Below are 27,627 nucleotides of genomic sequence, written 5' to 3' on the forward strand. Positions count from 1 at the left end.
CGGGGAGGAAAAGCAGGGGAAAAGGATGAATGGGGAGGGAGGCCCCGCCCCGCCGGTGACGTCGGGGTATATAAGGGCGAGGCGTTCCCCGCCGGCGCTCTCTTCGGCCTCGCCTCTCCGCCCGGACGGACGCTGATCGCTCTCTCGCTCCGAGCGCCGCAGGAAGGAAGGAAGGAAGGAAGGAAGGAAGGCTTTGTTCTCGCTCCCCCCCCCCCACCCCCGGCGCCGCGGGTTCGAGGCCCGGGCGCGGAAGGTCGGGAGGGAGCGCAGCGGAGCGGAGGGGAGGCGCCGTCCTTCTCCGGGCGGATGGACCCGCAGCCCGGCGCCAGGAGCAGCGGCGTCACCGCGGCCCAGGCCTCCTCCTCCTCCGCCGCCTCGCCCTCCGCCGCCCCGCCGCCTCCTCCGCCCCCGGCCCCGTCCCCGGCGCCGCCGATGCGCGTGTGCGTGCGGACCACGACGGGCGCCCGGTACGAGCTGGCGCTGCCGGCCGAGGAGACCGTGGAGGGGCTGCAGCGGCGCCTCGCCCAGCGCCTCCGCCTCCCCCGGAACAGGCTCGCCCTCCTCCACAGAGACAGGTACCCGCAGGGAGGGAGGGAGGGAGGGACCTTATTATTATTTTATTATTATTATTTTACACTATTATTATTTCACATTATTTATTATTTTAAACTATTATTATTTTACACATTATTTCACATTATTTATTATTTTACACTATCATTATTTTAAAGTATTACTATTTCACACTATTATTATTTTACACTATTATTTCACATTATTTATTATTTTACACTATCATTATTTTAAAGTATTATTATTTTACACTATTATTATTTCACATTATTATTGTTTTACACTATTATTATTTTACACTATTATTTCACATTATTTATTATTTTACACTATCATTATTTTACATTATTATTATTTTACGCTGTTATTATTTCACATTATTTCACATTATTTATTATTGTACACTATTATTATTTATTATTTCACATTATTTATTATTTTAAAGTATTATTTTACATTACTTATTATTTCACATTATTATTTTACACTATCATTATTTTAAAGTATTATTATTTTACACTATTATTGTTTCACATTATTATTATTTTACACTATTATTGTTTTACACTATTATTATTTTACACTATTATTTCACATTATTATTTCACATTATTTATTATTTTACACTATCATTATTTTACATTATTATTATTTTACACTATTATTATTTCACATTATTTATTATTTTACACTATCATTATTTTAAAGTATTACTATTTTACACTATTATTATTTTACACTATTATTTCACATTATTTATTATTTTACACTATCATTATTTTAAAGTATTACTATTTTACACTATTATTATTTCACATTATTATTATTTTACACTATTATTGTTTTACACTATTATTATTTTACACTATTATTTCACATTATTATTTCACATTATTTATTATTTTACACTATTATTTCACATTATTTATTATTTCACAATATTAATTTACATTGTTATTATTTCACATCATTAATTATTTTACATTTATTTATTTTACATTATTATTTCACATTTATTATTTATTTTACATTATTTCACATTATTTGACACTGTTATTTCACATTTATTATTTATTTTACATTATTATTTCACATTATTGTTTGACACTGTTATTTCACATTTATTATTTATTTTACATTATTATTTCACATTATTGTTTGACACTGTTATTTCACATTTATTATTTATTTTACATTATTATTTCACATTATTGTTTGACACTGTTATTTCACATTTAATATTTATTTTACGTTATTATTTCACATTATTATTTCACATTTATTATTTATTTTACATTAATATTTTACACTATTATTTCAAGTTATTTATTATTTTGCATTATTATTTCACATTATTATTATTTCACATTATTTTACACTAGTATTTCACATTTATTATTTTACATTTTACATTATTATTTTACATTATTTGTTATATGTTATTGTTTTACATTATTATTTTACATTTTAACATGATTATATATTATCACTATTAATACACATTATTATTATTATACATTGTTTTATACATTTATTATACATTATTATCTATTATACGTTATATTTATTATCTACTATTATTATTTTATATATTATACATTATTTTTGTTTTTATGCATTATTTTATTATCTATTACTATATACTATTATTTTATTTATTATACATTACGTTTATTACTATGCATTATTATGCACTATTTTTATATTTAATGTTATTCTTATACATTATTATTATATATTGTATGTATATATAATAATCATATATATTTATGTATATATGTGTGTGTGTGTGTGTTTATATATATATAATTCTTATACATTATTATTCTTATATATTATATGTATATATAATAATCATATATATGTATGTATATGTGTGTATGAGTTTATATATATATGTAATCGTGGAATCATGATTCTATGATTATATACACACATATTCTGCATCACACATACACATCCACGCATTAAATTATATATATGGATGATATATGATTGGTATGGGCATCTGCATCGTACACATACATACATGCATTAAATTATTATATATATGGATAATATATGGTAAGGTGTATTCATATGATAGCTGCATTGTACACATATATATCCATGCACTAAATTATTATTATTATTATTATTATTATTATATGTATAATAGTTATCAGTATAATGGATCAAAGGGCATACGTGGGTATCTGCATCATATACATACACACGTGTGTGTATCTACATACAACTCTCCCCCGTGGCACTCACAATCAGAAGTCCGGTTCTTTGTTTGAATCTAAAAGCTTGAATGGGATCGATAGGCAGATGGAGGGACCTTGATTAGCATTGAATGGCTTTGCAGCTTCAAAGCCTGGTTGTTTCCTCCCTGGGGGAATCCTTTGTTGGCTCTGGTTGTTTCCTGTCTGGAAGACGCATATTTTCAGAGTTTATTTACTCTCCAGATTGTAGAGTTTTTTTTTTCATGCTGGCTGCCAGGTTTTGGTCATTTTGACGGTTCCCAGGATCCCAATCTATGCCCCTATGATTGGGGGCCTCTGCGCATGTGTAGTTAGTGATTTTTGGTTTGGGGGTTTTTCTATAATTTGAACCTAATTTTATAGGGTTTCTTGATGCAAAGACATAGATGGGGTGACGATGTTTTTTTGTGGCCAAATTTGGTGTGATTTGGTCCAATGGTTTTGTTGTTTACTATGGAGTAAAAACGCACATTACATTTATATATAGATAGATAGTAATTTTTGGTTTTGGGGTTTTTTCTGTAATTCGGACCTAATTTTATAGGGTTTTTTGATGCAAAGACATAGATGGGGTGACTATGTCTTTTTGTGGCCAAATTTGGTGTGATTTGGTCCAGTGGTTTTGTTGTTTACTCCATGGTAAAAACGCACATTACATTTTTATACATATAGATAGTAATTTTTGGTTTTGGGGTTTTTTCTGTAATTTGGGCCTAATTTTATAGGGTTTCTTGATGCAAAGACATAGATGGGGTCCAGTGGTTTTGTTGTTTACTCCATGGTAAAAACGGTAGGCCTTCCTTCCTTCCTTCCTTCCTTCCTTCCTTCTTTCCTTCCGCCCGTCCTCTTTGTTCGCATCCCTCCTTTTGTCAGGCAGGAGATTAGCATGCAGGCCAGGTCTGCCTCTCCTTGCGTGGCCATGGGAAGACCGGGGACCGCTCCGTCCCTCCACCCCAGACACCTTTGTTTTGCAATCCCTAACCCTTTGCATCCCTCTGTTTCCTTTGCCAATCGATCAATACTAACATATATTGATTTATTATAAACAATAATCAATAGTTACAGTAAATATTGATTTATTACAGATAGATATCAACTTATTCTTAATAATGCATATACCGTATATACTCGAGTATAAGCCGAGTTTTTCAGCCCTTTTTTAGGACTGAAAAAGCCCCCTTCGGCTTATACTCGGGTGAGGGTCCTGGTTGGATTATGTTTGGATCAGCTTATACTCAAGTATATATAGTACATTTACTATGTTTCTCTATTATTATTCGTGTTATTACATTTATTATTTTACTCTATTATCATTATTACATTTATTATTTTACTCTATTATCATTATTACATTTATTATTTTACTCTATTACTATTTTTACTACTACTGCTATTATTTTACTCTATTTTTATTATTAATAATATTTTACTCTATCATTATTACATTTATTATTTTACTCTATTACTATCTTTTACCACTACTACTCTATTTTTATTATTAATAATACATTTATTATTTCCCTCCGATACAATTATTGTTACATTTATTATTTTACTCTATTCTTATTAAAGTTATTATTTTACTCTATTACTATTATTATTATTAATAATAATAAAACATTATTTCACTCAGATACAATTATTGTTACATTGATTATTTTAATCTATTTATTTTTACATTTATTATTTTACTGTATTATCATTATTAAATTTATTATTTTACTCTATTAATATTGTTACTATTACATTTATTTTACTCTATTTTTATTATTATTAATATTAATACATTTATTATTTCATTCGGATACAATTACTGATACATTGATTATTTTAATCTATTTATTTTTACATTTGTTATTTTACTGTATTTATTATCATTATTAAATTTATTATTTTACTCTATTAATATTGTAACTATTACATTTACTGTACTATAAAATAATGATAACAATAATGTAAGGTAATGATAATAATAAAAATAATGTAAAATAATGATTATACTGTACATAATACTGTAAAGTAATAGTACTGTATAATAATAATGAAAATAATAATGTAAAAATTATAATGTGTAATACCTATAATGTAAAATAATAATAATAATACTATAAAATAATAGTAATAATACTGTGAAATAATGATGCTAATAATAATAATGTGAAATAATAATTAATCCTGACCGGGCCTGGAATGGCAGGGAATGGACTGCAGTGGGACCCCCTGGGCCTCTTTCTTGACGAACAGCTGAAGCCGATTGTAAAGATGAAACCACCAAAGACTCAGGGAGATGTTTACTTTTACTTTAAAGGGTAGCGTAACTTGGTTTAGAATATATGCGACAGAGGCTTCGATGTTGGAAGAACAATAACAAGTTTATTCAGGCACTAGCTTAGTGGTTACAATGTTGATTCTCACTTAGAGGTATTCTTATTAACAGTTGCAATACTAGAATGAGATCTGCTCCTTTCTAACTGTTACTTCAATGGATCTCTGTGAGTCCAGCTGGGATTGGTTCCCAAAGTCTGAAACTTGGACTATCCAGTGACTTCAAACCACAGTCACCCCTGTGATATACTATCACAGATCCTCTGTGCCTTTCCTAGACACAGACTACATTAAATAAGTCACCAAACTTATTTAAGACCGACTCACAATGAACAATTGAGTCTCCGTGATCCCATCAACCTGGAATCAGTCTTCCCTGTGCCTCATCAGAGCACAGACTGACTTTCTTTTTTAAACTCTGCACTTTCTTCAACTAAACGTCAGTTGGCTCCGCCTACTTCTCCATGGCAACCAGCCTCTGAGTGCTGAGATGCAATGACTGTAATACTTACCCTTTTAAAACATAAACACACAATTAAACATAACATCTGTAAACCAAAATTCGTACTTCATTACACGGATGAGGAAGAGATGGAAGTGTGTGTGTGTGTGGGGGGGGGGTTGCACATTTCCGTGGCTGGCGCATGGATGCCCCCCACCCACCCACCCTCACGTGGGTCTTCCTCCTTCTCTTCCTCCTCCAGCCGCCTGAGTTCGGGGAAGCTGCAGGACCTGGGGGTCGGCGAAGGGAGCAAGCTGACCTTGGTGCCCACCGTGGAGGCCGGATTGATGGTAAGCCCACGGAAAGGGTTAAGGGAGAGGCAGTGGGCGGGGCTATGCAAATTAAGGGATCCCGGGATGTCCATTCTAGAAGGAGAACAAGATGCCGAGGGTGAAAGGAAGGGTCTTCCCGTGGGTGGGGGGCCGGATGGCGTGTGCGGGGGACACGGGAAGGGTCTGGGCTCCGTGTTCGTGGCGCTCGCCATAACCTGAAATGTGACTGCTTCGTTTCCTGTTTCTAATTGGACTTAATTTAATTTCCCTCCTCAGTCTCAAGCGTCCAGGCCCGAACAGTCCGTGATGCAAGCGCTGGAGAGTTTAACAGAAACTCAGGTAAGGCAGGGAGGCCGCAACACGGGATTGGGTGGCTGCGAGTCTTCCGGGCTGCCTGGCCATGTTCCAGAAGCAGCATTCTCTCCTGACGTTCCGCCCACAGCTATGGCAGGCATCCTCAGAGGTTGTGCGGTCACAGAGGTGGTGACGCATCCTCAGAGGTCACAACCCCAGAGGATGCCTGCCATAGCTGTGGGCGGAACGTCAGGAGAGAATGCTGCTTCTGGAACATGGCCATGCAACCCAGAAAACTTACAGCAACCCAGTGATTTTGGCCCTGAAAACCTTAGACAACAGTATATAATTGATTAGTATCTATGATGAAATGTTTTGATACATATATATATGTGTGTGTGTGTGTCTGTCTGATATATATAATTATAATAATGTTTTATTATTTTATTATTATATGTTATCATACATTATTTTATGTTATTAATATACATCATTATTATATTGTTATTATATGTTAAAACATCATTTTTATTATTTTGTTATACATTATTATATATTATACATTATTATTTTATTATGTATTATACATTATTTTTGTTGTTTTATTTTATTATTATACATTGTTATTTTATTATTAGATGTTATCATACATTATTTTATGTTATTAATACACATCATTATATTGTTATTATATGTTATATATTTTATTATTATACATTGTTATTTTTATTATTTTCTGTTATTATACATTATTATTTTATTATATATTATATTTTGTTGTTTTATTTTATTATTATACATTATTATTTTATTATTAGATGTTATCATACATTATGTTATTATACATCATTATTATATTATTATATGTTATACATCATTTTCATTATTTTCTGTTATACATTATTATTATATTTTTATGTAATACATTATTTTTATTTGTATTACTGTACATTATTATTTTGTTACATTTCATTGTACATTATTTTTTATTATTTTAAGTGTGTGTGTGTGTGTGTATATATATGATTAAGAAAAATGTTGGATGAGCATCTTTGGGGTGGGCTTTGATGGTGCTTTTCCTGCATGGAGGCAGAAAGAAGGGGTTGGACTGGATGTCCTTTGGGGGTCCCTTCCAAGCATTATGGTTCTGTCATGTGTCTATCTCATACATATATGTGTATGTATATTGGACTGGATGACCCATGCGGTCTCTTACAACCTTATGATAGTTGTCATTCATATTACTGAGCCTGGATGGCCATCTGTTGGGAGTGCTTTGATGGTGCCGTTCCTGCATGGAGGCAGAACGAAGGGGGCTGGACTGGATGGCCTCGAGGGGTCCCGTCATGTATCTGTCTCATATATGTGTGCATGTGTGTCTGTGTTTTCTTATATATATACACACATGTAAATATGCACACACATATATATACGCGCACACATGCACGTATATACACACACATATGTGCACATATATACACACATACATATTTGCACATGTATGCACACACATGTATATACAAACATACACACTTACATATATACACACATATGTATATGCACATGTAGACATGCACGCACACATATATATATACGCACACACATCCACGTATATATACACGCATATACACACGCATATGCGCACATATATACACACACATGTATATACAAATATATGCACACACATGTATATACAAACATATATACTTACATATATGCACATATATGTATATGCACACACATGTATATACAAACATATACTCTTACATATATACACACATATGTATATGCACATGTAGACATGCACGCACACATATATATACGCACACACATCCACGTATATATACACGCATATACACACGCATATGCGCACATATATACACACACATGTATATACAAATATATGCACACACATGTATATACAAACATATATACTTACATATATGCACATATATGTATATGCACACACATGTATATACAAACATATACTCTTACATATATACACACATATGTATATGCACATGTAGACATGCACGCACACATATATATACGCACACACATCCACGTATATATACACGCATATACACACGCATATGCGCACATATATACACACACATGTATATACAAATATATGCACACACATGTATATACAAACATATATACTTACATATATGCACACATATGTATATGCACATGTAGACATGCACGCACACATATATATATACGCACACACATCCACGTATATATACACGCATATACACACGCATATGCGCACATATACACACACATATATACACATATATGCACACATATGTATATGCACACACATATACACACACATATATGCACATACACACCCACATGACTGGATGTCCCATGTGGTCTCTTCAAACTCTGTTGTTGTTGAGACTGGATGGCCGTCTGTTGATGGTGCTTTGATGGTGCTTTTCCTGCATGGAGGCAGAAAGGGTTGGACTAGGTGGCCTTTAGAGGTCCCTTCCAACTCTATTATTATCATTATTATCACTATTGTTGTTATTATTGAGGCTGGGTGGCCATCTGTCGGGAAGGCTCTTCCTCCATGAAAGCAGAAGGGGGTTGGACTGGATGGCCTTTGGGGGACCCTTCCATCTCTATGAGTCTCTCATGTATCTATCATATATGTCTATTGGACTGGATGGCCCATGTGTTCTATTATTGCTGTTGTTATTGAGGCTGGATGGCCATCTGTCAAGGGGGCTTTCATGGTGCCTTTCTTCCATGAAGTCAGACTGGATGGCCTTTGGGTTCCCCTTCCAATTATTATTGTTGTTATTATTATTATTATTGAGGATGGATGGCCATCTGTCGGGAGGGATTTGATGGTGCTTTTCCTGCATGAAAGCAGAAGGGGGTTGGACTGGATGGCCTTTGGGTTCCCCTTCCAACTCCTATTATTATTATAATAATTGAGGCTGGATGGCCATCTCTCGGGAGGGATTTGATGGTGCTTTTCCCGTTGCTGCGCAGGAAGCCAAGCCGGCCTTATTTTTAGCTCTGTTTGTGGCCCAGGAGGCCCCGCGTTCGAGTGACGGAAGGCAAAGGCAGGGAGCGAGTGAGTGAGCGAGCGAGTGAGTCAGCCGCCCAGCCGGCCCTTCCCGGAGTCAGCGCGGGGCCTCTTCTGACGTCAAAGGACTACTATATATATATATATATACACACACACACACACTCCACTCGCTTCTCTGCCAACACAACCTCTGAAGTTGCTTCAGCCACAGGTGCAGGCCAAACGTCAGGAGAGAGTGCTGCTGGGACATACTGCAACAGAGAAGGGTTTTTCCTCCCGCCCTGGACATTAATATATATATATATATACACACACACACATATACATCCACACACTCTCTTCACTGCCAGCACAACCTCTGAAGTTGCTTTAGCCACAGATGCAAGACAAACGTCAGGAGAGAGTGCTGCTGTGGCGCATTGGCACAGAGAAGGGTTCTTCCTCCCGCCCTGGACATTTATATATATAGATAGATATAGATATATATACACACACTCCACTTGTTTAACTGCCAACACAACCTCTGAAGGTGCCATTAGCCACAGGTGCAGGCCAAACGTCAGGAGAGAGTGCTACTGGGACATACTGCAACAGAGAAGGATCCTCCCGCCCTGGACATTAATATATATATATATATATATATACATCCACAAACTTGCTTCACTGCCAACACAACCTCTGAAGATGCCTGAAAGTGCAGGCCAAACATCAGGAGAGAGTGCTGCTGGGGTGTATTGGACTGCAAGAGGATTGCTATAGCCCTGAACCCGTTTTGCGTGGGGCCCGGGAGGAGAACGGGACGGACCCGAGTCCCACCCGCTCGGAGGGAGGGAGGGAGGGAGGAGTCCCGAGTGCGAGGCTGCCGGGCGGCCGAGGCGGGAGGAGCGAGGGCAGCGCAGGCGGGCCGGCCTTTGTCTCCGTCCGTGGGTCACTCCCTTCGGCCCTGGCCGTCTGCGCCAGAACAAAGGGCCGGAAGGAAGGAAGGAAGGAAGGAGGACGGGGAGGTGTGTGTTTGCGCAAGCACTCGCTTTGGACGTTGGCCGTGGTTGTCGAATAGAGGTGTGTGTGGTGTGTGTCTCGGGTGCACAAAACAGACTCACTCGAAAGGAAAGGCCGGCGGGAGCCCATATCGGTCCCAGCTTCCCTTCGGATTGATCCGCAGGAGGTTCTGCGAGGCTGGGCTGTGCGGCCCCAAAGCCTGCAGCCGTGAGCCCAACGCTCCCGGGCCTCGCAGGGCCTGCAGCCTGTCGTCCCCGGAAGGCCCGGGTGGGCTCGGCACAAAGCCCAGGCCTGTGAGTGCAGGCTTTAGGACTACGAACCCGGGCCTCGCAGGGCCTGCAGCCTGTCGTCCCCGGAAGGCCCGGGTGGGCTCGGCACAAAGCCCAGGCCTGTGAGTGCAGGCTTTAGGACTACGAACCCGGGCCTCGCAGGGCCTGCAGCCTGTCGTCCCCGGAAGGCCCGGGTGGGCTCGGCACAAAGCCCAGGCCTGTGAGTGCAGGCTTTAGGACTACGAACCCGGGCCTCGCAGGGCCTGCAGCCTGTCGTCCCCGGAAGGCCCGGGTGGGCTCGGCACAAAGCCCAGGCCTGTGAGTGCAGGCTTTAGGACTACGAACCCGGGCCTCGCAGGGCCTGCAGCCTGTCGTCCCCGGAAGGCCCGGGTGGGCTCGGCACAAAGCCCAGGCCTGTGAGTGCAGGCTTTAGGACTACGAACCCGGGCCTCGCAGGGCCTGCAGCCTGTCGTCCCCGGAAGGCCCGGGTGGGCTCGGCACAAAGCCCAGGCCTGTGAGTGCAGGCTTTAGGACTACGAACCCGGGCCTCGCAGGGCCTGCAGCCTGTCGTCCCCGGAAGGCCCGGGTGGGCTCGGCACAAAGCCCAGGCCTGTGAGTGCAGGCTTTAGGACTACGAACCCGGGCCTCGCAGGGCCTGCACCGGATTCCAGAGCGAGGAGCGATCCTGACTCTGCCATTGGCTGCAGGTCCTGTCAGGCCCGGATAGGCCCGGCCCAAAGCTCCCAATTTTGGGAGGTCTGACGAAAATGAAACAGGGCCTCGACGAAAGAGAACAAGAAAAGTCCCGCAAGCCTGTCGAAAACCAGCCGCTCTCAGCTGCATGTTGAGTGCAGGCTCTCGGGAGTGAGGTTTCCTTGAGCCCTTTATTAACCCAGGTGTCATGATCTCCAATCTTGGGACATCTCCGGTCGGCTGACAAAGAACAGATGCCAGCCATAAAACGGGCCAGCCATAAAACCTCAATTACACTCTGGTATCCGAGAGCCCCTATATGAATGGGCCAAAGAGAAGGTTCTGGTATTCGGTACAATAAAAATCTGTAGGAATCTACCAGCGTGTGTCTTGGTGGAAGACTGATCCACAGCACAACTGGAAGAAGAGAACCTCACAATCCACAAAACCTCAATTACCCTCTGGTATGCGAGAGCCCCTATATAAATGGGCCAAAGAGAAGGTTCTGGTGTTCTGTACATTAAAACCTGTTGGAATCTACCAGCGTGTGTCTTGGTGCTTTCTTCTGGTGGAAGACTGACCCACAGCACAACTGGGAGAAGAGAACCTTACAATCCATAAAACCTCAATTACCCTCTGGTATGTGAGAGCCCCTATATAAATGGGCCAAAGAGAAGGTTCTGGTATTCTGTACATTAAAACCTGTTGGAATCTACCAGCGTGTGTCTTGGTGCTTTCTTCTGGTGGAAGACTGACCCACAGCACAACTGGGAGAAGAGAACCTAACAATCCACAAAACCTCAATTACCCTCTGTTATGCGAGAGCCCCTATATAAATGGGCCAAAGAGAAGGTTCTGGTATTCTGTACATTAAAACCTGTTGGAATCTACCAGCGTGTGTCTTGGTGCTTTCTTCTGGTGGAAGACTGACCCACAGCACAACTGGAAGAAGAGAACCTTACAATCCATAAAACCTCAATTACCCTCTGGTATGTGAGAGCCCCTATATAAATGGGCCAAAGAGAAGGTTCTGGTATTCTGTACATTTGGGGTTTTTTTTGGGCCAGGGATGGGTTTGTATGTTTCGAAGGCGGGGCGGTGGCTCCTCCGTTGCCTTCCTTTTGCTGACGTTTCTCGCAAGAGAGGAGGAGGAGGAGGAGGAGGAGGAGGAGGAGGAGGAGGCGGCTGCGCACCGCGGCGACCGCAGGGGGAAGTGGGGCGTTCTGCAAGTGCGGGGACTGACGTCAAAAGAAGTCAACGGTGCTTCTGTTAACCAAAACAGAAAGAAAGAAAACACCAAGAGGCTGAGAGATCCCCTCGCCTGGGGTCCAGTTGCAGGGCCCTCTGTGCATACTCAGGGGCCTCCTTGTTCTCAAGCTGTTGTTTGCACTCTGCAGGTGTCAGGATGTGATCGCCCAGCATTTGCACTAGTGGAACTATTCCCATCCTGCCAAAAGCAACTGGGGTGGAAATAGCCTAAATGAAAAGGCGAGGAGGATTGATTTATGTCCTGATCTGGTTTCCAAGCCTGGGAAAGGACTGCAGACAGATAGTGTGACATGCTTTGATGAGCAGCAGATCACTGCCAGTCCTTGGAAGCTATAGGACACAGCGGACGCTCACACAGGTAGTTCCGTGGAAACGCTTTACTGAAATCCTTCTTGTCAAGACGAGCACAAAGAGGCTCCTCACCAACTTCCGCCTCCGCGGACCCTGGCATATCACACTATCTGTCGACAGTCCTTTCCCAGGCTTGGAAACCAGATCAGGACATAAATCAAACGTAGATGTGTACAGGAAGATACAGGTAGACTAGCTTGCAGACCCGGCGGTGCCTGGGTTGTTTATTTATTTGTTTGTTTAATTGACAGTAGTTCAATACGCAGTAATACTATGTAGTAATTACTGTATTTACGAATTTAGCACCAAAATATCACGTTTTGAAAACATTGACTACAAAAATGCGTTGGATAATCCAGAATGTTGGATAAGCGAGACTCTTCTCTATATGTATATATGTGTGTGTGTGTGTGCGTCTGATATATATAAATATACGGTAGAGTCTCACTTATCCAACACTCGCTTATGCAGGTTTTTCATGCATGTTTTAATTTTTATTGTATTTTTTTTTTAATTTTGAAAGACTTTTAAATCTGATGTAAACTGGGTTGTTGTATGTCTTTCGGGCTGTGTGGCCATGTTCCAGAAGCATTCTCTCCTGACGTTTCGCCCACATCTATGGCAGGCATCAGGAGAGAATGCTTCTGGAACATGGCCACACAGCCCAAAAGACATACAACAACCCTGTGATCCCGGCCATGAAAGCCTTCGACAACACACTGATGTAAACTGTTTTTCTGATGTCTATGTTTATATTGTAAGCCGCCCTGAGTCCCCTGATGGGTGAGAAGGGCGGGGTAGACGTGATAAAGAAGTGATAAATCAGAAGTAATAAAATAAATAAATAAATAAATAAATAAAATATTCCTCCCTCCCCGGCAGGTGAACGACTTCCTCTCGGGCCGCTCCCCGCTGACCCTCGCCCTCCGCGTCGGGGACCACATGATGTTCGTCCAGCTCCAACTGGCCGCCCAGCAGAGCGGGGGGCCGCTCCAGCACCGCCACGTGGGCCCCGCTCGTGGGGAGCCCCCCCGGTCCACCCCTGGCGGAGGAGGAGGAGGAGGAGGGGGGCCCGATCCCGGCGCCGGTCCCGGGCCCGCCTCCAGCAGGACCCCCCACGTGCCGCCCTGCCAGCCGAGCCCCCCGCCCTCCCCGCCTGTGGCCCCGCCCCCACCCTGTGGCCCCGCCCACCCGGTCATGGCGGCGGGAATGTTCCGGTCGCACGGCACCAGCGCCCCACCAGCAAACGGGAGCGCGACGTCCTCGTCCTCCTGTTCGGAGGTCAGTACAAAGCGGGTGAATCATCGTCATAATTATATAAATGTCATGTTTGTATTTAGGACCGAATAAACAACAAAACCACTGGGCGAAAAGACACCAAATTTGGCCACAAAACACATACTAATCCAGTGTATGTCTTTCACTCAAAAAACCCTCTAAAAATTAAGCAGAAATAACTTAAAACACCCCAAAACAAAAAAATATGTGACAGCGCATGCGCGAATATGTGACCCCCAGCACACGAGAAAAATATGTAATGTTCGTTTTTTCAACGCGGTAAACAACAAAACTGCTGGGCGAAAAGGCACCAAATTTGGCCACAAGACACATACTCATCCAATGTATGTCTTTCACTTTAAAAAACTTTTAAAAATTAAGCAGAAATAACTTAAAACACCCCAAAACAAAAACAAAAAAATACATGACAGCGCATGCGCAAATAGCCCCGCCCCCCAGCACGCGAGAAAAATATTTCATGTTCGTTTTTTCAACGCGGTAAACAACAAAACTGCTGGGCAAAAAGACACCAAATTTGGCCACAAAACTCATACTAACCCAATGGATGTCTTTCACTAAAAAAAACCTTTAAAATTACCATATATACTCGAGTATAAGCCGACCCCAATATAAGCCAAGGCACAAAAAGAATTTTACCACAAAAAAACTCGGAAAACATTGACTCCAGTATAAGCCGAGAGTGGTAAATTTCAGAAATAAAAATAGATAAAACCTAGGGGAATCCACCGTTGTACAGCTTGAATAGTACAGAACAGCCTTGCAGCTTCAAAGGCAGGCTGCTTCCTAACCAGAGGAACCCTCTGTTGGCCACCTGGAATTGCACTGTACAGCCTTGCAGCTTCAAAGGCAGGCTGCTTCCTAACCAGAGGAACCCTCTGTTGGCCACCTGGAATTGCACTGTACAGCCTTGCAGCTTCAAAGCCAGGCTGCTCGGGGAGATGTGATGGCCGACCGATCTCAGTTTCTCCCTCTTTCCTTCCAGGTCGACTGTGTGGCGCGCGGCAGCCCTTCGCCCAGCCCGAGCCAGCCTTCCCGGACACGCAAGCCCGGCGCCGTGATCGAGAGCTTCGTGAACCACGCCCCCGGAGTCTTCTCCGGAACGTTTTCGGGTAGGCCCCTGTTGCTTTTCCCTCTCCCCACACAACAGCCATCACACACTGGAGCTTCACACACGAGGCCTCCAATTTCCGACATGTATGTGGCGGAAGGGCTGTAAAGAACTAAAAACGGCTGCCACCAATTTTGTGAAGATGCAACCACCAAAGACTCAGGGAGGAGACCTTTTATTTTCTTTTTCTTTTTTCTGCTTATTAGATGGTAACGTAACTTGGTTTATAATATATGCAACAGAGGCTTCGATGTTGGAAAAACAAGAACAAGCTTAGTGGTTACAATATTGTTCTCACTTAGAGGTATTTTATTAACAGTTACAGTGCTAGAATAAGATGAGTCAAACTCCCTAAAGTGTCACTTATTTTACTTAAAGTAGTTAGAACTTCTTTCTCTGCTACTTTTAAAACCGCAGTCACCCCTGTGATATACGATCACAGATTCTCTGTTCCTCACCAGGACACAGACTACATTAAATAAGTCACCAAACTTATTTTAAACTGACTCAAAATGAACAATTGAGTTTCCAACGTAGGATCAGTCTTCCCTGTGCCTCATCAGAGCACAGACTGAATCCCTTTTTTAAACTCTGCACTTCTTCAACAAAACGGCAGTTGGCTCCACCCACTTCTCCATGGCAACCAGCCTCTGAGTGCGGAGATGCAATAACTGTAATACACGCAATTAAACATAACATCTGCAAACCAAAAATTCGTACTTCATTACAGGGGCCCACTGCTCTTGATGCTTTTGCCCTTTTGTAACCGGCTGCTGGGGATTGTGGGAGTTGTGGGACTGTGGGAGGGCCGAAGTGAACGAGCGGCCGCGGCCTGATTCTCGTCCTTGTTCCCGACCGCAGGCACGCTGCACCCCAACTGCCAGGACAGTGCCGGCCGGCCGCGCCGGGACATCGGCACCATCCTGCAGATCCTGAACGACCTGCTGAGCGCCACGCGGCACTACCAGGGCATGCCCCCCTCGCTGGCCCAGCTGCGCTGCCAGGCCCAGTGCGCCCTCGCCCCCTCCCCGCCACCCTCCCCGCACTCCGCCAGCCGCGCCGCCTCCACCGCCTCGGAGAAAATGGCCGCCGCCGTGACCGCCGCCAGCCAGCCCTCGCACCCGGGACAGGGGCCCACGGCCTGCAAGCCCACCGCGGGGGGTGAGTCTCTCTCTGCGCATAGCACATCCAGGCCATTGTCCTTTTCCTTGTATGTACTGTGTTCTAGATCACCCTGACGAAATCTTTATGTGTAGGGTGTTCTAGATCTTGGGAGTCTGCATATATTATGTTCTAGTTCAGTCTGGTAGACTTTGCACACAGGATGTTCTAGATCACCGTCTTGGCGAGTCCTTGCACGTATGGCGTTCTAGATCACCCTGACGAAATCTTTATGTGTGGGGTGTTCTACATCACCAGCATCTTGGGAGAGTGCATATATTATGTTCTAGTTCAGTCTGGTAGACTTTGTGCACAGGATGTTCTAGATCACCGTCTTGGCGAGTCTTTGCATGTATTATGTTCTAGTTCAGTCTGGTAGACTTTGTGCACAGGATGTTCTAGATCACCGTCTTGGCGAGTCCTTGCATGTAGGGTGTTCTAGATTACACTGAGGGGGTCTTTATGTGTCGGGTGTTCTAGATCACCCACATCTTGGGAGATTCTTTGCATAGATTATGTTCTAGTTCAGTCTGGTAGACTTTGTGCACAGGATGTTCTAGATCACCGTCTTGGCGAGTCCTTGCACGTATGGCGTTCTAGATCACCCTGACGAAATCTTTATGTGTGGGGTGTTCTACATCACCAGCATCTTGGGAGAGTGCATATATTATGTTCTAGTTCAGTCTGGTAGACTTTGTGCACAGGATGTTCTAGATCACCGTCTTGGCGAGTCTTTGCATGTATTATGTTCTAGTTCAGTCTGGTAGACTTTGTGCACAGGATGTTCTAGATCACCGTCTTGGCGAGTCCTTGCATGTAGGGTGTTCTAGATTACACTGAGGGGGTCTTTATGTGTCGGGTGTTCTAGATCACCCACATCTTGGGAGATTCTTTGCATAGATTATGTTCTAGTTCAGTCTGGTAGACTTTGTGCACAGGATGTTCTAGATCACCGTCTTGGCGAGTCCTTGCACGTATGGCGTTCTAGATCACCCTGACGAAATCTTTATGTGTGGGGTGTTCTACATCACCAGCATCTTGGGAGAGTGCATATATTATGTTCTAGTTCAGTCTGGTAGACTTTGTGCACAGGATGTTCTAGATCACAATTTTGGCGAGTCTTTGCATGTAGGGTGTTCTAGATCACCCTGAGGGAATCTTTATGTGTAGGGTGTTCTAGATCACCTGCATCTTGGGATAGTCTTTGCATGTATTATGTTCTAGTTCAGTCTGGTAGACTTTGTGCACAGGATGTTTTAGATCATCGTCTTGGCGAGTCCTTGCATGTAGGGTGTTCTAGATTACACTGAGGGGGTCTTTATGTGTAGGGTGTTCTAGATCACCCGCATCTTGGGAGAGTCTTTGCATGTATTATGCTCTAGTTCAGTCTGGTAGACTTTGCACACAGGATGTTCTAGATCACTGCCTTGGCGAATGTCCTCGGGGCTCGTGCGGTGCGCCGACTAGCAGCCAATCATCTATGTATGGAACGGGCTGGGCCGCAGCCCCCTAACAGCGCCCCCCGGTTGACGGTACCCCGTCACTGCTCTCTTGGTGGCTTCCTTTTCGGGTCGCGTTTCCTTCCTCCGCCGCCCTCCCCCAAATCCCTGTGTCGCCTTAACCTCGCCCGTTCCTTTCCTCGTTTCCGCACCAAATTCCTCCTGCGCCGTGAGCTCTGGGAAGAGATTACGAATCCGAGCGCTGCCGTTCTATTAAAATCCGCCCGCCCTCCCTCCCTCCCTTCCGGATGGGTGCCATGGGTCTCTTTGTCGCTTCGGCTGCTATAATTAATCTGTCTTCCAAGTGGCACAGATCTCTCCCTCGCTCTCTCTCTTCCCGGAGGAGGGGGTTCGGCTCCCTGGCAGACGCCGCCGGCGCTGATCTCTCCTTTCGCTGATGTCGTGCTTCTTTTCATTCTTCTCTTACCGCCTACTCTGGTTGACTTTGGAGAGAGAGAGAGAGAGAAGTGCTCGGCGGCCAAGTTTGTGATTGAGTGGGTGCCACTTTTTCCTCTTTCTCCGCCGCTCCAATTGTTCGCTCGCTCGCTCGCTCGTTGGTTTGTCCGCCCACGGGCTGCTGCTGCTGCTGAAGAAGAAGCGAGTGAGAACGAAACGGAGTGGCGGTGGAGAAGCACCCGCTCCCTCCTTGGCCGGATGGCGAGTGGGAGGCGGAAAGCGAGGCGGAAGTGATCAAAAACCAGAACCCTCAAGGAGGGGAGTGTTGTCGAGCGCCGAAACTAGAAAAGAGGCCACTCTGCGGCAGAATCCCACCCGCCTCCTTGAGAACTCAAGGAGAGCTAGAGCCAACTTGGGCCCTCTCGCCAGGTGTTTCAGACTTCCACAACTCCTTCTGTACATGGATGACGTACTCATAGCATAGACATGGGCCAACTTAGGCCCTCCCTCCAGGTGTTTCGACTTCCACAACTCCTTCTGTACATGGATGACATACTCATAGCATAGACATGGGCCAACTTAGGCCCTCCAGGTGTTTCGGACTTCCACAACTCCTTCTGTACATGGATGACATACTCATAGCATAGACATGGGCCAACTTGGGCCCTCTCTCCAGGTGTTTCGGACTTCCACAACTCCTTCTGTACATGGATGACATACTCATAGCATAGACATGGGCCAACTTAGGCCCTCCCTCCAGGTGTTTCGGACTTCCACAACTCCTTCTGTACATGGATGACATACTCATAGCATAGACATGGGCCAACTTGGGCCCTCTCTCCAGGTGTTTCAGACTTCCACAACTCCTTCTGTACATGGATGACATACTCATAGCATAGACATGGGCCAACGGGCCCTCCCTCCAGGTGTTTCGGACTTCAACAACTCCTTCTGTACATGGATGACATACTCATAGCATAGACATGGGCCAACTTGGGCCCTCTCTCGAGGTGTTTCGGACTTCCACAACTCCTTCTGTACATGGATGACATACTCAGCATAGACATGGGCCAACTTGGGCCCTCCCTCCAGGTGTTTCGGACTTCCACAACTCCTTCTGTACATGGATGACATACTCATATCATAGACATGGGCCAACTTGGGCCCTCCCTCCAGGTGAGTCGGACTTCCACAACTCCTTCTGTACATGGATGACATACTCGTATCATAGACATGGGCCAACTTGGGCCCTCCCTCCAGGTGTTTCGGACTTCCACAACTCCTTCTGTACATGGATGACATACTCAGCATAGACATGGGCCAACTTGGGCCCTCCCTCCAGGTGTTTCGGACTTCCACAACTCCTTCTGTACATGGATGACATACTCATATCATAGACATGGGCCAACTTGGGCCCTCCCTCCAGGTGTTTCGGACTTCCACAACTCCTTCTGTACATGGATGACATACTCATAGCATAGACATGGGCCAACTTGGGCCCTCCCTCCAGGTGTTTCGGACTTCCACAACTCCTTCTGTACATGGATGACATACTCATAGCATAGACATGGGCCAACTTGGGCCCTCCCTCTAGGTGTTTCGGACTTCCACAACTCCTTCTGTACATGGATGACATACTCATATCATAGACATGGGCCAACTTGGGCCCTCCCTCCAGGTGTTTCGGACTTCCACAACTCCTTCTGTACATGGATGACATACTCATATCATAGACATGGGCCAACTTGGGCCCTCCCTCCAGGTGTTTCGGACTTCCACAACTCCTTCTGAACATGGATGACATACTCATAGCATAGACATGGGCCAACTTGGGCCCTCTCTCCAGGTGTTTCGGACTTCCACAACTCCTTCTGTACATGGATGACATACTCATAGCATAGACATGGGCCAACTTGGGCCCTCTCTCGAGGTGTTTCGACTTCCACAACTCCTTCTGTACATGGATGACATACTCATAGCATAGACATGGGCCAACTTGGGCCCTCTCTCGAGGTGTTTCGGACTTCCACAACTCCTTCTGTACATGGATGACATACTCATAGCATAGACATGGGCCAACTTGGGCCCTCTCTCCAGGTGTTATATATAGACTAGCTGTGCCCGGCCACGTGTTGCTGTGGCGAATTCTGGTGGTACGGGAAATAAAGTATTGAGGTATTGGTGGTAGTTAAGATAAAGGTTAAAGGCTTTCCCCTGACGGAGCTTAGCTTTCTAACTGGCAGCAATTGGATAAAAACAAATATTCCTTAGGACTTTATTTTTCTTTTCTTTTTGTTGTATGAACGTAGCGGCACGGATGATGGGTTCTGCTGCCAAGTTTAGTGTTTCTGGGATGTGTAGTTTTGTTGTTTTGTCCTAGGCTGAAACGTCACTACCCTTTTATATATATAGATTCAGAAAAACCTCTACTAGGTCTTACTTTCTGGGGATGTCTTATTTTCAGGGAAACAGGGTAGTGAGAGCTATAACTATTTGTGGAAGCCACATAGACACATACGTATTTTCACATTTGTTCTGTGTTCAGATGTATGCTGGTGGTCTTTCCATAACGTGGCCCCTCTGCTTCCTTCCTTCCAGGCGACCGCGTGCGGCAGACGGAGAACCGGGCCACGCGCTGCAAGGTGGAGCGGCTGCAGCTCCTGATGCAGCAGAAGCGCCTTCGCCGGAAAGCCCGCCGGGACGCTCGGGCGCCCTACCACTGGCTGCCCAACCACCGCAAGTCCAGCCGGACCAACAGCAACAGTAGCCTGTCCAGCGAAGGCAGCGGCAGCCTCGACCTGGACTTCGACGACTCCGTCTGGAAGCCCGACGTCAAGCCGGACATGAAGTCGGAATTTGTCGTCGCGTGAATCGAGCGGGGACGGGGAAAGCGACGACGACAACAACAACAAAGACTCTAGTAATAATTAATAATACATTTTCTTTGGTCCGTGGGAGCAACGGAGTTTTTGTTTTCCTTTTTCGTTTCCTGGGTGCTTGATTCACAAAGAAGACTTGGTTGCTGTGGATTTCTCCGAGCGGACGGGCGGATGAATTTAGTTTTTTTGGAACAGTATTTTCTACGATGGGTTTTCCTCTCCTCCTCGCTGCTGAAACTCTGCCGAGGTTTTGAGTCTTGCGGACGGGAAACAGCTGTGTGCGAGCGAGGAAGTCAGCGAGCAAGCGGCAAAGACGAGCGCTGGTGGTTTGAGGGCGTGGTGAGGCCTTTTGCGGTTTCGGGAGGAGGAATCTTCAAACACGGCTGCCTTAAATGATGACGATGCGCAGATAGACGGCAACGGCAACTTCGGGGGGTGGGAATGGAGCGGGAACAAGAACCGCGGAACGCAATCGGGATTCTTCCGAGTTTCCGATTTCAGAGTTCTGTGTTCTGGGTTCCCGCGTTTTGGGGTCCGGGGAGGAAGGCCGTCCCGTTTGTGCCGGGAAGCGGCCTCCTCCCTTCCTTCCCTGTGACGGAAACGCCCGGAGGCGGACAGAGATGTGTGGAAAGTTTTCTTTTTAAACACTTTTGTAAACGTTCTCCTTTTCGTTTTTTTGGTGACTTCTACGTGAACGGGAAGCACTGTGCATTCTTTTAAAGCAGGAAGTTTTGTCCCCGGTGCAGGGTGGTGGGGTGCGTGGCGAGCGAGTGAACGAATGAGAGTCTGCTATCCGTGTCTTCTCCCCCTTTCCTCCCCGGGATATGTAGCATTTCTCACCATCGCCCGTCTTTCGAGCCGGACGACTCTCTTCCTCCTGCTGATAACTTTCCTCCGTTCCCGTACTTCTGCCCCTCTTTGGTGAATCGTTGTGCAACACGGCGCAACACGGTGGAGGGAAATAGGCCGGCATTTCCTCGCGTTCCTTGCGGACCAAAGAAGGGTTTGATGGATGGATACTGAGATAGGCGATCCCTCGTTGTCCGAGCACGGTGGCCTTCCGAGTGTAGTGTCTTGGTGGTGGATACGTAGATGGATAGATAGATAGGCAGGAGGCGAGGAGACGAAAGCGGAGCGGGGAGACAAGGGGGAGCGGGGAGATGAAAGCAGAGTGGGGAGACAACTGGGGAGCGGGGAGATAAAAGTGGAGCGGGAAGACAAAAGCGGAGCGGGAAGACAAGAGGGAGTGGGGAGACGAAAGCGGAGTGGGAAGACAACGGGGGAGTGGCGAGACAAAAGTGGAGCGGGGAGACGAAAGCGGAGCGAGGAGACGAAAGCGGAGTGGGAAGACAAGGGGGAGTGGCGAGACAAAAGTGGAGCGGGGAGACGAAAGCGGAGCGAGGAGACGAAAGCGGAGTGGGAAGACAAGGGGGAGTGGCGAGACAAAAGTGGAGCGGGGAGACGAAACTGGAGCGGCATCACCTCGCCATTTCCTGCCCGCTCTTGCTTTCCCTTTGCACATTCTCAATGCAATTATATCGACTTACTTACAAAATAAAAACACGAAACGACCCTAATCAGCCCTCTGACACTTCCAGCCACCCCTTACTTCTTCCAGGTGGAAGTGATACTTCGCGTGCATGCGCATGGACGTGTCCAGATAGTGACCAACTCTCTTCCAATTTTATTTTATTTTAAACGGGGGGAAGAATCGACAAAAACCATTAACGCTTTCCAGGGTACACATTTGGGTGTGTTTTGTATTATTATTGTTATTTATAGACTTCCACCAAAAGAAAATCTGAGCCAGTCGTGTTTGTTTTGTTTCCGATGGGCCATTTGTTTGTCTGCAACCCTCGCAACCCCAGGTGTGTCTGTGTGTGTCCGTGTGTCCGTTCAGAGCAGGGGACGCGGGTTAGTTGGTGCAACCCAACCCGCTGCAAATGGAAATGGCTTATTTGTCATCCTGTGTCTCTCTGGCTTATTTGTCATCCTGTGTTTCGGGTTTGATTCCCAAGCCTTAATTAAATGGAGCAGCAACTCCTTGGCCGGAAAGAAGGGAAAGATTTACAGCAGGCATGGGCCAACTTGGGCCCTCCTCCAGGTGTTTGGGACTTCCACAGTTCCTTTAGTATGTGGAGAACATCCTTCCTGTACATGGAAGACATACTCTTAGCAGTCATGGGCCAACTTGTCCCTCTCTCCAGGTGTTTGGGACTTCCACAGTTCCTTTAGTATGTGGCGAACATCCTTCATGTACATGGATGACATACTCTTAGCAGTCATGGGCCAACTTGTCCCTCTCTCTAGGTGTTTTGGACTTCCGCAGTTCCTTTAGTATGTGGAGAACATCCTTCATGTACATGGATGACATACGCTTAACCGTCATGGGCCAACTTGGGCCCTCTCTCCAGGTGTCTTGGACTTCCACAATTCCTTCATGTACATGGATGACATACTCTTAACAGTCATGGGCCAACTTGGGCCCTCTAGGTGTTTTGGACTTCCACAATTCCTTCATGTACATGGATGACATACTCTTAACATAAACATGGGCCAACTTGGGCCCTCCCTCCAGGTGTTTTGGACTTCTGCAGTTCCTTTAGTATATGGAGAACATCCTTCATGTACATGGATGACATACGCTTAACCGTCATGGGCCAACTTGGGCCCTCTCTCCAGGTGTCTTGGACTTCCACAATTCCTTCATGTACATGGATGACATACTCTTAACAGTCATGGGCCAACTTGGGCTCTCTAGGTGTTTTGGACTTCCACAATTCCTTCATGTACATGGATGACATACTCATAGAAGTCATGGACCAACTTGGGCCCTCCCTCGAGGTGTTTTGGACTTCCACAGTTCCTTTAGTATGTGGAGAACATCCTTCATGTACATGGATGACATACTCATAGAAGTCATGGGCCAACTTGGGCCCTCCTCCAGGTGTTTTGGACTTCCACAATTACTTCATGTACATGGATGACATACTCTTAACAGTCATGGGCCAACTCGGGCCCTCCCTCCAGGTGTTTTGGACTTCCTCAGTTCCTTTAGTATGTGGAGAACATCCTTCCTGTACATGGATGACATACTCTTAACAGTCATGGGCCAACTTGGGCTCTCTAGGTGTTTTGGACTTCCACAATTCCTTCATGTACATGGATGACATTCTCATAGAAGTCATGGGCCAACTTGGGCCCTCCCTCGAGGTGTTTTGGACTTCAACTCCCACCGTTCTTTCATGTACGTATATGACATCACTCTTTCTCCTCCTCGCCCCCTTTAACCCATTCTTTCTACAATCCGCTCTTCTTTGCAGAATTCACTCTTAACATTTCTTCCTGGTCCCGAACAATGTGAGGCCAACATCAAACGTTTCCCTTGACACCCGTAGTCTCTCGATCACATAGGAAAAGATGTACCAGTGGCCCGCGGACCACCAGTGACCCCCAAGAACTGAAATACAGTCCACGACCTCAGTTACTACACCATTGCAACAAGAGCGACTGGTTTTGCAAAACTCTTCTAGTGCCGAGGAAATGGGGATGTCGAGGGGGAGAGGTTGAAGACACCATTCTGAAGATTAAGGCCTGCAATGACTAACTGCCTGGTTGCCGAATTGTAACTAAAAGCCTCCTGACTGCTGCTTCTCCTCTTCCTCCCTCCCTAAGAACAAGGCCAAGGATCAGACCCGTTTCCCATCCAGCAGAACTGACTCCCTGCAACACATGTCATGACTCCTTCCTCTGTCCGTCACTTTTTGGATTGTCATAAGGTCTCATATATCAATATTTTCCTGACGTCCCAAAGTTGTAAATGAACGATAGACGTCTTCCATCTTGGCTCCATCTCAGTTTCCTGGACCAGATGTTGACTCTTCTCGATTGGCGTTGGCCTTGTGTTGACTTCCTTCTTAACAGTTGTAAACATTTCCTTAACTTGATGTGAACATTTCTCTTACCACTGTCACCGTTCTTATCACAGGCAGGTCAACTATTTCAGGTCGTTTTCTGTGGTATCTGGCCATGTTCCAGAAGCATTCTCTCCTGATGTTTCACCCACATCTATGGCAGGCATCCTCAGAGGTTGTGAGGTATGGAGAAACTAGGCACTGGCCTCCGACTGACAAAGAGTTCTTCTCTCACCCTGGACTTTCCACAGATATATATTAACATTCCTTGCTGAGTTTCTCCATACCTCACAACCTCTGAGGATGCCTGCCATAGATGTGGGCAGAAAGTCAGGAGAGAATGCTTCTGGAACATGGCCACACAGCCCGGAATACGTACAACAACCTTGATTAACTACAACATTCACACTGGCCTCCGACTGACAAAGAGTTCTTCTCTCACCCTGGACTTTCCACAGATATGTATAAACCTTCCTTGCTTAGTTTCTCCATATACCTCACAACCTCTGAGGATGCCTGCCATAGATGTGGGTGAAACGTCAGGAGAGAATGCTTCTGGAACATGGCCATACAGCCCAGAAAACATACAACAGCCTTGATTCACACTGGCCTCCAACTGACAAAGAGTTCTTCTCTCACCCTGGACTTCCCACACATATATATGAACCTTCCTTGCTTAGTTTCTCCATACCTCACAACCTCTGAGGATGCCTGCCATAGATGTGGGTGAAACGTCAGGAGAGAATATTTCTAGAACATGGCCATACAACAACCCTGTGATCCCGGCCATGAAAACCTTTGACAACAGATTTGTAACCCTTTTGGTTCTTACGTCGGAGTAGTCCCCCGTTAAAAAAAGCTTGGGAACCCCTGCACAGAATTCTCACTCGTTTCGCAGGTGCCAATTTGCATGGCGGTGCCTTTCTTTGCCCCCAAAACGAATGACGGGAGTCCGGGTCCTCCTTTCCCGCCGCAGCCTCTTGCCAACCGGAGGAGACGGAACGGGCTCGTCTTGTCTCTTCCGGTCAAATTGCGTCCGTTCTTCCCCTTTCCCCATTGTACGTTTTGTTGTAGATGAAATTCAATTTCCAATTGTTTTATGTATTTAAATGTGCTCTTTTTATTATTTCGGGTTTTTTTGTACAGCGTGTGTGTGTGTATGTATCCTGTCCCGAAAGACGCGTTTCGTCTTCCTCGCAGAAAGTTGGTCGGTCCTTCCTTATTGGTTTGTTGATTTTTTAAAAGTCTATATAAGAGCAGAAAGGAGAGTCAAAAACATTACAAAAAATATACGAAATGAATCCTCGCCTCTTGTATGTTTGGGAAGAGAGAGTGTCATGGGAACGATGCGTGTGTCAAGAACGGAGGCGTGATGTAGCACGATGCGTGTGTCGGGAACGGAGGCACGATGTAGCGCAATGCGTGTGTCGGGAACAGAGGCGAGATGTAGCGCGATGCGTGTCAAGAACGGAGACGCGATTCGTGTGTCGGGAACAGGCTCGAAGCGTGTCAAGAATGGAGGCGTGATGTAGCGTAATTCGTGTGTCGGGAACAGGCGCGATGTAGCACGATTTGTGTCAGGAACAGAGGCGCAATGTAGCGCAATGTGTGTGTCGGGAACCGGCGCAATGTAGCGCGATGTGTGTCAAGAACAGAGGCACGATGTAGCGCAATGCGTGTGTCAGGAACGGAGGCGCGATGTAGCGCAATGCGTGTGTCGGGAACAGGCACAATGTAGCACAATGCGTGTGTCAGGAACGGAGGCACAATGTAGCGCGATGTGTGTCGGGAACACAGGCATGATGTAGCGCGATGCGTGTCAGGAACGGAGGCGCGATGTAGCGCGATGTGTGTGTCGGGAACGGAGGCGCGATGTAGCGCGATGCGTGTTGAGAACGGAGGCACGCTGCAGCGCGATGCATACGCCGGGCTCTTGGTTGGCCGCCACGATTTAAGTTACCTGTATTAAAAAAAGAGAAAAAACTTTTAAAACATGGTTTGAAAAATAATAAACACAAAATAAAGATTGCTTGAGCCACACTCGCCTTGTCTCTCGCCTTTGATGTTGTGTCGGCGAATCCGGCCGGGAAGAGGCGGAGGAGGAAGCTGGGCTGCTGTGAGTCATGGCTGCCTGGCTGTGTTCCAGAAGCATTCTCTCCTGATGTTTCGCCCACATCTGTGGCAGGTCTCATTAGCAATTTTCCAGCTCCCATTAGCAACTTTGAATTACAGTTCAGTAAGCAGCAGCTAGTCATGGCAGGCCTTCATGTTCAGAATGGTGTCTGCAAAATTATCAGGTTTTGTTCATACAGTTCCATTCATACCCACACATATTAAATCCACATTTATCAAATACATCGGGAGAGAATGCTATTGGAACATGGCCAGGCAGCCCAAAACCCACACAAACACCATCCTGCCCACCACCCAAGTGAAGGTTTTCCTTGGAGACAATTTCCAATTTTCTGTTTTTCCTCCACCACAGACACCCCAGTTATACAGAGTGCCGTAAACATGTCCAAGAGCCCT

General features: G+C 45.3%; 1 protein-coding gene and 1 long non-coding RNA gene across 2 annotated transcripts in view; one reads left to right on the top strand and one right to left on the bottom strand.

Moving 5' to 3' along the window:
* midn (midnolin) lies at nt 1-27,138 on the top strand. The gene is made up of 7 exons (XM_062960011.1): nt 1-575; nt 5,849-5,936; nt 6,195-6,257; nt 13,725-14,123; nt 15,124-15,250; nt 16,111-16,410; nt 20,904-27,138. Exons 1-7 carry the CDS (start codon nt 307-309, stop codon nt 21,173-21,175), a joined length of 1,518 nt encoding a protein of 505 aa, XP_062816081.1. The 5' UTR covers nt 1-306; the 3' UTR covers nt 21,176-27,138.
* The window catches only part of LOC134293205 (uncharacterized), a 37,844-nt gene continuing 37,297 nt past the window's right edge, over nt 27,081-27,627 (bottom strand). Inside the window, exon 2 of the long non-coding RNA XR_010000214.1 lies at nt 27,081-27,380. This is a non-coding gene — a long non-coding RNA (uncharacterized LOC134293205). The remainder of the gene's footprint in view (nt 27,381-27,627) is intronic.

The sequence above is a fragment of the Anolis carolinensis genome, unplaced genomic scaffold (assembly GCF_035594765.1).
Source record: "Anolis carolinensis isolate JA03-04 unplaced genomic scaffold, rAnoCar3.1.pri scaffold_7, whole genome shotgun sequence".
Classification (NCBI taxonomy): Eukaryota; Metazoa; Chordata; class Lepidosauria; order Squamata; family Dactyloidae; genus Anolis; species Anolis carolinensis.